This window comes from Ruditapes philippinarum, unplaced genomic scaffold, assembly GCF_026571515.1.
Source record: "Ruditapes philippinarum isolate M1 unplaced genomic scaffold, ASM2657151v2 ctg1312_1_1_1_1, whole genome shotgun sequence".
In the NCBI taxonomy this organism is placed as follows: domain Eukaryota; kingdom Metazoa; phylum Mollusca; class Bivalvia; order Venerida; family Veneridae; genus Ruditapes; species Ruditapes philippinarum.
In genome coordinates this window covers 17,786-29,246 of record NW_026864172.1, presented here as the reverse complement: position 1 = coordinate 29,246, position 11,461 = coordinate 17,786, and the positions used below count along the sequence as shown (strand labels likewise).

The window sequence follows — 11,461 nt, the reverse complement described above, 5'->3', positions numbered from 1 at the left end:
ACAATGAGTCAAGCGGAAATAAAAAAGAACGTTGTTTCGTAATTTATATTCTATGTGTCCTATTTCGCGACCGTGTAAAGTGTGTGTGTTTTCTAAAACAAACTTTCGTTAACAGTGTCTGATTAACAGTTATAAAGGGGGAATTAAACAACACACTCGAGGATGTGATTGAAGTGCTTAACTAATTGAAAAGATCGTTTTAACTGCACATACTCAAAGGTCAAAGTTCAGGAGCAATTATTAAGATGATAAAGATGTATAGATACTTGTAGAGTTGTGATGATAGTGATAAATTTGAACCTCGTATGACACAGGATGATTGAGTTATAACACTGTTATAACTTAATAAAATGTACATTATCATTTGAAGTACTTGTACACGATTTTATGAATGATTGAATGAGGTATACCACAATTTTACTTCTTATTTCGGTCGGTTAAAATGAAGTTTCCATTTGGATATTCCGTTTTGACGGTTGCCTTAGCAACCATGGCGATCTTTTTAACATCTGCTGGTATAATGTATACGAGGACACAGGGAAGCAGAAGTGTTACAAGTCATGTCATTGACGTGAACACAATCGTGAGGGAACACTCATCCGTTGACGTTGTAGAGACCAGTCATCAATCCGAGATATCAAAATTTGCCAAGAAACATCAGCATGAACTTAAGGCGGCAAGAAAAGACAGGAAAAGAGAATGTGGTTCTATAATAAGTGTAAGCGCAATAGACTGTGACATTTGCGTGTTGATTGTTGAAGGATTGAGTGATCTAGTGGCCAAAGGTTCCACACAAGAAGATATTGTAAAGTTCTCAACAGAAGCATGCATTGAACTAGAGATTGAAGATGCCAGGGTGTGCCCTGCTGTAGTTCAGCAATTTAAGGTCTGCTTTCTTAAATACTTGTTTCATTCCTGTTAATTTACTACGAAATTTTAACAAATTAGCCGCGTCATGACAAAACCAACATAGTGGGTTTGCGACCAGCATGGATCCAGACCAGCCTGCTCATCCGCGCAGTCTGATCAGGATCCATGCTGTTCGCTACCCGTTTCTCTACTTGTTACAGGGTTTGCAAGCGAACAGCATGGATCCTGATCAGATTGCGCGGATGCGCAGGCTGGTCTGGATCCATGCTGGTCGCAAACGCATTATGTTGGTTTTGTCGTGACGCGGCTCAAATAATAAACACGATATAGATGTCGTCATTTTCGTACAATCTGTAATCAGGAAGAGTTATAAAAGGTATAATTTATTACAAACCAAACAATTTCATACTTAAAACTAAAACCGCAGCTGAATATTGTTTTATTGATTGATAACATGAATATCGAAATGTGGTTTCAAGAAGTTTAGGTGACTTAAGAAGGTGTGATTTTTGTTACAATATTATTAGTTCTTACTAATATGCAGTTTTTTCATGTTTGCATGCAGTCTATGTCTTTCCCAACTTTTATAGCAGGCTCCGTTCACAAGCATTTTCCCACAGAAAAATCCTTTATAAGCATGCAGTTTTCCCATATATTAATTTACATAAAGTCCCCCCCCCCACTTTACCAAAATAATATAGTTTTAATTTCCCTTAAATTGGAAGAACCTAGGGGAAGGCCCTCTTCCATACCTGTGAAAAAGCCCTATATTTCAATTTGTATATACCTTAAATCTGAAATAAAACAGAATAAAAAAAATCTTCATAATTATGACACAATGTAAGACCTGATTAATATTAAATTGTCAGTATTTGATTGATAAAATTAAATTATAAAACGTTATGTTGAAATAGTTGCTTAACATTTTGTAAATGTTGTAATTTTGTTCTATTAAATAAATGTCTTGTTTAAATATAGAACGAGCTGTTTGGAGTAGTGTTACGTCTGTCATACTCGCCAAAAGAAGTGTGCAGTTATATTTTAGGAACTAATTGTGGAGATCCATTTAACCCATTTACAATGTGGAACGTTACATTCCCAGATGTTCCAAAGCCACCAGTAGTCCCTCCATCTTTACCAAAGGTAATTAATCCTCTTTGAAAATGTCATCATTGAAAAAAGCTTTAAAACGGACACGGAAACATTAATATTTGTTATTGGTATCCCAATTTAAAGTCGTTTAATTTTTATTATAAATTCGTTTGTTTTTTCCAACAACTTCAAACTCTTATCTGGGAAAAATAATGTTTAAAGTACAGTAACATTTAATGCACGACAACTACTTGTTTGAACAGGGTTATTTGGTTATGATATGCTACAATTATTTTAAATTCTTTTAATTCCATGGCAAAAATCGTGAAAATCTTACAAAGGTAACAACACTGATACATTTGAATTCTTGTTAATTTTCCTCAATATTTAAGCTATATATGGCTATAAGTGTTTTAATTACAGCCGGGTTCTCCGAGATTACGGGTTTTACATCTGACAGATTTTCATTTGGATAAAGATTATACGGTAGGGTCAAATACTGACTGCGGTGAACCTTTGTGTTGTAGAGCTGCAGACGGTCCTCCAGGTAAGACCGTTATGAATATTTCCATAAATGCGCGCCTCTCAGTATCGTTCCGTACCCAAATGTAGATGAAATATTTTTAAATAGTTTTTACCCTAAATGATTTAGTTTGGTAAACGTTTTTTCGTGCAACTTTTAAAGTTGCATTATCAACTTTTGAAAGCTTTGTAGGTCACAATCCAGGGCCAATAACTCTTAACATAGGTCTTGACTGGTAATAGCTCTAGTGACTTAAAAAAATGCTTGGTATAACTATGGAATGGTGACATTGGAGTACATTCTATATCTTCAGGGGCCATTTTTCTAGGTCAAAGATTACAGCCCATAACTTGAGTAATGATTTTAATCGAATAATTCAACTTTTCTAACTGAAAACATCCTGTAAGTTTCGTCTTAATAACCACTGATTGTATTCATTTTAAAGTTTTTACATGGGTCCATTATTGAAGGTTACATACCAAGACTCGTAGCTTTCGCATATCATTTACTGAACACTGCGAAGTTAGTAAGTTTCTGTATGACTCGTGCAGAATGTACCGAGAAATAGCCGAGCTCTCTGAAAAGACAACTCTTGTTTTATATTTTACAGTCCCAGGAGTACCGGGTGCGGGTAAATATGGGGCCTACAGTAATTGTGACAGTGCCCCAATAACAGTGGACAGTTTGTTCCGACATTTAAAGTCTATACAGGACGAGGTTATAATTACCTTTACCTTTAATGTTATACATGTACTTGAATAAAGCAACACTGAAATTATTTTTGTCAGAAAAACGCAGAACTATTTTTAATTTAGCCATTTTTTATTTATTTGTTTTTTTACTTTGTGTGATGTGCATAATTTGATCAAAATATATTGTACATGGATGTCTTTCAGTTATTTGCCTTTTCAAACATGATAAACTTCCTTTCTTTTGTGCCTATACCCAATTTGAATTTTATAATGTTTTAATGAAACAAGAAAAGCATCGGCTTTTTATATCATGATACTTCATTTTGACATTCTTCAAAGTTATTTTATGTTGTAATAACTTACTACAGTTTGATTACGTCATATTCACTGGTGATATTCCTGCGCACAATATTTGGAACCAGACGAGATCTGATCAAACTTCCGCCATGGATGTTTTCACAAAATATATGAAGACATATTTACCAAACAAGATTGTATACAACACTCTAGGTAATCATGAAAGTTCCCCTGTTGATAGGTAAGTTCTAAATTTCCCTTTTTTGTATGTATATTTTTTTTTTGTGTAAACATGTATAATGCATTTGGAAAAAAATGAATATATAAATGTGATTCAACACACATTTCTGATATTGTTAATGTTGTTTACTTATCAAATGGAAAATAAGTAAAGTATCCCATTTTATTAAGTTTTTTATTCCGATTTTTTCAGCTTTCCTCCACCTTTCGTAACCGGAAATGACAGTGAGGCCTGGCTGTACAACAACGCGGCGAAAAACTGGCTAAACTGGTTACCAGCGGCAACAGAAACAACGATTAAAAAGTATGTCTATAAATTGTAGCAATATTAATATATCTTCTAATGGCGTCTAGCATAGTTCTAAAGTTCAAAATGAAGACCATATATCTTCTCATAATGTGTGTTTTAAATATTTCAAAACACGGCAAATTTGAATATTTCAAAACGAGACAAATTTTCCGTTCAAAGATGTATAAAATGTTGAAATACTCAGGATCAACATTTCAATTATGACACTTATAGTAATTTAAGTCTGAGTAGCGGAAAATAGAACTGTGCTCAGTACTTGTTAGAAAATTACAGTAAAAGTAAAGGTATTCCAACATTTTTTACCTTGTATAAATTCAGAAATTCTCGTCGCTTAATATATCTAGACTAATACATTTTACTGAAAAGCGTTTAATTTTGAGTTGTGTCAAATCGTTATTTAATTTAAAATCGGAGACACGTGCACGAAAAAAAAAAACAGTCTCAGTTACAAGTTATTTTATATGTTTACAGGGCTGGATTCTATTCACTTACTCAACATTTCCTCGGCCTTAAGATCATCTCACTTAATATGAATATGTGTAACAGCGGAAACTGGTAAGTGTTTGACATTGTTCATTATTAATTGTTATTGTTCATCCAATTAAAGATGACCTTGTAAATTTTAGGTCATTCTTATTAATATACGTATATTATTGTATAAATTAAACTTAGTATGTATACAAAGCTAATTAAACGTTCATGGTGAATGTTGATTTAATAAGATAGGGTAAACCTGTTTTAACAGTTAAAGTGCCGAAATGTTAAAGATAGATCTACCCTGCCCTGCTTAAAATATAGAGTTGTCACTGTGTAATAAAAGTTTAAAAGGATTTCAATACAAATTGAAAATTTAAAAACAGATGATTCACCAGCAGTATAGAACCTGGTCTGATATGAAGGCTGGCCTGGCACTATAGTGGTGGCAAATGCTTATCACTTTCAGTTACCTAGGTTATAATTAATTTCAATCTCCATTTTACAGAAAGCAAATGTTGCTCAATACCATGCGGCTCAAAAAGCCTTTAACACTACATATACCAATTTTCAATATAAATTTTACGGTCATCTTTAACAGTAAAAATAGAGGCAACATTATATTCATTACTCATATGTAGTGTATAATAAAAAAACACTTAAGCTATTCACGTCATTTGAAGGATATTTTATTTAGGTGGTTATATATCAACGCCACAGATCCAGCTGATATGTTACAATGGTTTATCTCAGAGCTGCAAGCCGCAGAGGACGCTGGTCTAAAAGTTTGTATCATTTGTATACCTAATCCTTTTGGTGACGAGTATCACAAAGTATGGCATGCCCAAGTAAACTTTTCAAAAATGCTAATACTAGATCCTATATAGATTGTTGTTTTGTGTTTTTTTCGTTCATGTCTTTTTAAATACCGAATGGGTTGTCATAAACCCCTACAAAGGAACCAGTTATATTGGCTGCTACCTACTTTGTGTGACGACTATCTTATTTTCTGCAATATTTTCCAAAGTGATTAATTTGATGGAAATTTGTTCAAACTGTGCAAAAATCCGTCGAATGAATTAGTTGTAATTCAGAAAGATCTTACAACAGTCCGTAACGACCGAGGAAAGTGCTTTCTACGTGGTGGTTAATACATTTTATCAAGTATATAAATCGTTAAATAAAGATATGGACGTGGGTTTACCAACATACACTCGGGAGGAGTCGAAATTGTGCTGGTGCTGCTTTAACTATAAGTAAGGAAATGACAACTAATGTGTTTACTACAGATAAAGAAGTTTAAGGACATTCACTGAGGTTCAAACGCTTGAAACATAAAATTTAAATTTATTACATAGATCAGCTGAGGTACTTGAAACAGAAAGATATGCAAAAGAAAATTATGAAATATGCTCAGATTAAATTGAAAACTTTGTAATTGTGCTATTCTTAGACTGATTTAAGCGAAAAGTGTTGCAATGCTTTTCAATTTCGGGTCATTTTGCACAATAAGAACAATTATCTGGAAGAACGAACTGAGTCAACGATATGTAATTTTGCACACAAGTTATTGGTCTAGACTTGTATCAAATAGAGCGTTTATCTAAAGAAATTCCAGTTCCGTTATGTCAAAAACCCTCAGTGGAGTCCCTTTGAAATAAAGTAATAAGTAATAACTTAGTATCAAATTACCACTAATTACTGCCGCCACAGCACTAGCCAGTCCCACAACCGGCAGAAATCTGAAATATGGGGAATTATACCCCATAAAATTAAACAATATATGACAACCCTAGCTTTGTCTTTTTAAGTAAACTGTAGAATTCTGCATAGTCCACGCACAAAGCGCTGATACCAAGGTTTATTGAATCCTAAGAATGAAAGGTATTTTGAGACATAATTGTAACAAAGTCACTGATCAAACATATTGATGTAGATTACAACATGAGTCGTTAAAACAGCTTTTGTTATGTAATATTCAGGTACATGTATTAGGACATATATACCCCGGATGTAGCTGCTGCCTTAAACCATGGAGCTGGAATTATTACAAGATTATAAACAGGTGATGTTAAAATTTTCGTATTGCAAATTAACATAAAGCCAAGTCTTGATATATTATTATTTTTTTAGTTTTGTTTTTCTTATTTTGTGGGTATATAATTTATAAATGTTTCTGTGCCAAAAGCTATAACTGACAAAGGAGACGCTGAAATACGAATCTTGTCTGTGCAAAAGAGTTAAATGTTTCGGTGTAATTATTTTATTATCTTTAAACAATAATGAAAGAAATATAAAAAATGCGCTCGAACAGTAACAATAATGCATTAAAATACACTGTTAATATAATTTTATTTTTATTCTTCGATACATTCATATATACATAACTGATATTGTTTTGATTCTCTACAGATATGAAAGTACAATAGTTGAACAATTCTTTGGGCATACGCATGCTATGACATATCAAATGTTTTATGACGAGGAAACATCGCAGCGCCCCCTGGGTGTCACCTACATGCCCGGGAGTATTACTACATACTCGAACTTGAATCCAGGCTTTAGAATCTACGAAATTGACGGCAACTACACTGGCTCATCTTGGGTAAAAGTTCTTATTATCAGTTTTTGAATTCAGGCATGTTCTGCGTTTAATTGTCCTTTTTACAAGTTTACATCTCAAATAGTTTGAGTCTTCGGCTTTTATTTTAACATTATTCATTTAAACCAAAGCTTGATTGTGAAGGCAACTTGTAGATTGTTTGAACCACCATATAATCCACTGCCAGGAAATAAAAACACTGGTGTTACATGAAAAATAGGGCTCAAACCCACGTTTCCATGCTGGAGAGGCAGTATCAAGAGCCACTACCCAATAACCAACCGCTCACGCCACTGCTGTGCATTGTCTCTGAGAATGATTATGTGTTCATTTTGTTAATATATTGTTGTCGCCGCGCTTGTATTTTTCAGAGAGTACAAGACTATACCAACTATTTTCTAAATCTAACACATGCAAACCTTTATGGTGAAGTAACCTGGCAGAAGGAATATTCGGCTAAAGTAAGTCCCCTTTTGTTGATAAATTTTTGCAAACGTACCACACTTATTTTTAACCACCAATACCAAAAAATGTATGCCTGTTGCTAAATATCTTTATCAATAGGCAACGTTTAGTCAATGGACCGCGTTTCTTATAAAGAATCGGGGGTTTTATTTTTATAATTTAAGAGGTTTAATATAAGTCGCAGGGAGCCTCTGCCCCCTCCTTTCGTGAAGCCTTTCGTTACTAGTTCCTTTACTTCGATTGTACTGTTATATTTACGTTCAATGTATTTAATATGTCATGATTGTATTTTATTGATACTTTTATTGTATCTTGCCGACTTAAAAAATGTTTCCCAGACTAGTTTGACCGTTCGAGTATTTTTTCTGCCGAAGCTTTTTTTGCGGAAGATTCGCTTGATTCGTTCGGGAGACAACGAGGGCCGTTATTTTGATGCCCTCGTTGTTTTGAAACTATCTTGTTGTTTTAGATAATTGCATAAATAGTTGCATCTCTTGACATCAGGTCCATGCAACAGTTGTCTTCAGTGTCTAATTGGGGATATTTGCGTCATATGGCTTTTCTTACCATTTGTTTTGCCTATTTATGCGATCATTTGTTACGTCCGAACTTTGGCAGCGATGTTTTTTCCTCAGATGCTTTTTTTTAAATTTTAGTATTGATTTGTCATATTTTATTTAAAGGATTCTTATAAGATGACGTCATTGTTTCCAAAAGACTGGAATGATTTAATCTACAGAATGAAAGCAGACGACACTTTATTCCAGATATTCTGCAGGTGAGGAAGACTTAATTTATATACACTTATGTTCCATTTTATAATCTAAGCAATCCATTTACTAGAAATTATAGGAGTATACAAAAATTCTGCTTTTTTATTTGTGATATATAGAGGAGTTCGCCCGCATATCTTATGAAACATGAGAACATTTTCAAAATGTTGTCATTATTGTTACAATTGTAGATTTAATCTTGTCTACGGTATTTGCTTTCCTAAAAAACGACTTTCAGTGTGTCAAAGTATTCAACAAAATCCCTTTACCGTTAGAAACGATGTATATGGTGATTTGTCATATTTCACAAAATGTTCGTTAAATTGTATTTTGGGTTTGTAAAATTAATACATAATCTTTATAAAATAATGGTCCAAAATGAAAACTTTTAAAGAACGCCAAAAAACGGCAAAACTTAAAATATTACATGCGGTATCTGTAAATGCAAAAAAAAACAACAACAGGCAACATATTTTAGGGTGATCAGTATTCAAATAAAAATAACTGTAACCACCCAGCCATAAAAAGCCAAATAGAACAAACTAATAAACACTTAATTTATGTCATGCCAAACGATCTTTGAAGGGTCGGAAATATAACACGCCTGGTTGTGTTCGAGACGACAAAACCAGTCATTTATTGTATATAATAATTATGTAAATTATTACTTTTGAATATTTTTATTTTTCATAAAATCTTAGAAGTTTTTACTAAAATTTGATTTTCTTAAATATATTGCTCATCTAGAGGCACCCAGCTTTGATGTGGTTAAATCCAAACAATGTAGTGCATATCCTGAATGTTTTACCATATTTTTATATTACTTTTCCAGGCATAATTCTAAGTCCGCACCGACCAAATGCAGCACATGTACCGGGGACTGCAAGAAGAATTTTCTGTGTGGTCTGAAAACTGGTCGAAACGGTGATCCTGACATTTGTGACGATTTATAGAGACGTATTTTCTGATATGTTATTGTCTGATATGTACTCGTACAATGTAGTCATACAGTGCAATATTTACTTTTATAATACTGCACGTTTGTAATGTCGATTTCCATTGGCCAATCATGATGTTTATATCATAAGATATACTCATAGATTAGGCTGTGCAGAGAATTATGTCTGCTTAGCTTTATAGTGGGCCATATTCACATTACGTTCTTTTCAGAATTTGAACTACACGTTGTATTACATGTTATTTATTATATTTAAAAAATGTTCACAACGTATTATCTTATTTATATTTTTACATGTACTCTAGTGAATTGAATGTAGCTATGCATTTTCTTGTTTCGGTCGGCTCTATACTGGTGATAGAGGCATATAATGATCGCCAGTGGCATTCAAAGTTTTTATTGTTATCATAGTCCCATTGTTTGATTCTTTAGACTATGTACTTTATCATTTTGCGTCAGAATTACAAATTACAAAATATAGGTGTATATTTTCCTTCGAAAATGTTCTAAGATTTGGTGAACAAGATATTGTAAAATTTAAAAAGTAGCTTTTTCATTTTCAGTTAGTTTTTCACTAACATTATTGCACAGATTGTTAATTTAAACTAAAAAGTTATTTATTTTTCAAATGAAAGTACATGAAAATGTTTTTCCTAAAGTGTGATTTGTGATAAAATTATGAAACATTTTATGAAACTTTCACTATTGTGTATCACAATATCATGCTGGCGTTTGATCTTCAATTATTGCCTTGACGTATAGACCAATAAAAAATATCAATTAGCTTTGGTTTATTTTACATTTTTTTCCTGATAACTCGCTGTATCGGTATAACATGATTTGTGATATAGCATTGAAATCTGCAGTAAATTACAAAAAAAAGATGCAAAAATGCGCAATGACACATGCCTTTTTTATGCAAATGAAACATTTAAACAAATGACCTCTTCCAGGAAAATGACCTCTTTCAAAACGTTAGTGTTAAAGATTGAAAACTGCTAAAACGTTGCTTTGAGGCATACATTTTCTACTGTATCTTGTGAACAGACTCAAGCCCAGACTCGACTCTGAATTTTTTTCCTATTCTTTTTTTCGTTTCATTCTCCGCTAGGAATTTCCCCTTTCCAGATCAACTGTATACAATGTCGTCAACATCATAGAGACCATGTGTTGCCTGTAATTACCATCTGTTTTGCATTTTGATTTTAATAAAAAGTAAACAAGAGTAATATTAAGCTAAATCGCAAGTCAGTTACAATGAGCTATGTTGTAACTTACAAGTTAAGATGAGTTATTATTTACTCATATTGTTAGTTACTGCACAGTGAGTTATGTTATTTTGTTTGTCAACATAAATACATGTAATACGATTCGTGAACAGTTACGAATGTTTGTATGAAAAGGTTTGGGTAATCCCCTATCAAAGTAGCTTGCTATATTCATATGGAACATTATCAAAATAAGAATAACTGCCGCAAACTAATATTACAACTTTCAAACACATATTCTTATTATCTTATTAATTTATCCTTGTCAAAATTTGAAAGTCATGGAAATAAAAGAAACACAGTTAGTGAAACCCGCAGCTGGATACTGTTTCTGTATGAGAGACAATATGAAAGGTAATCAACAGTGTTCGATCTTACCATAATCGGTGTACAATAATTCTGATAGACAATTCTGACATGAAGTACAAGATAATATTACTGTCTACATAGCCCTTTCAGTAAAATGGAAATCCGATGAAACTAGCGAGAACAGAAGTGAATTGATGAGTGAAAAACACAGACTAAGGTACATCGATGATCAGCATCTCACATTCTTTCTGCACTAGCCATATCATTATTTCTCCTGTGCGTTTTTCTTCTTTTTCCTTTACCTAAGCTATTTGTCATTTGCAAATACAGAGTGATTTAAGAAAACAAATTAAACGACTTCCGCTCATGAACTGTAGATGGTACTTTAACCTGCAGGATTCTCTTTAATCTGTCTTCATATAAATTAAGCTTTCTTTTCACGAAACTCTGCAACCCGTGATTTTAAAAGGAACATTTTGAAGGACCAAAGCATCAAAATTAAAATATCACATAATCTCTACATCTGCTTAGCAATAGAATATGTATAGAGTGATATACTTAGCAACGTCGAACGAGTTCCCATAAACA

At 33.0% G+C, this 11,461-nt stretch overlaps 1 protein-coding gene across 1 annotated transcript; it reads left to right on the top strand.

The window, feature by feature from the left end:
• The first annotated feature begins 5 nt into the window (after positions 1 to 5).
• On the top strand, positions 6 to 10,080 carry LOC132724698 (sphingomyelin phosphodiesterase-like). The gene is made up of 13 exons (XM_060709627.1): positions 6 to 886; positions 1,849 to 2,013; positions 2,386 to 2,509; positions 3,096 to 3,202; positions 3,546 to 3,715; positions 3,908 to 4,018; positions 4,496 to 4,579; positions 5,196 to 5,283; positions 6,481 to 6,563; positions 6,911 to 7,103; positions 7,472 to 7,561; positions 8,249 to 8,343; positions 9,171 to 10,080. Exons 1-13 carry the CDS (start codon positions 443 to 445, stop codon positions 9,289 to 9,291), a joined length of 1,875 nt encoding a protein of 624 aa, XP_060565610.1. The 5' UTR covers positions 6 to 442; the 3' UTR covers positions 9,292 to 10,080.
• Positions 10,081 to 11,461: the final 1,381 nt, after the last annotated feature.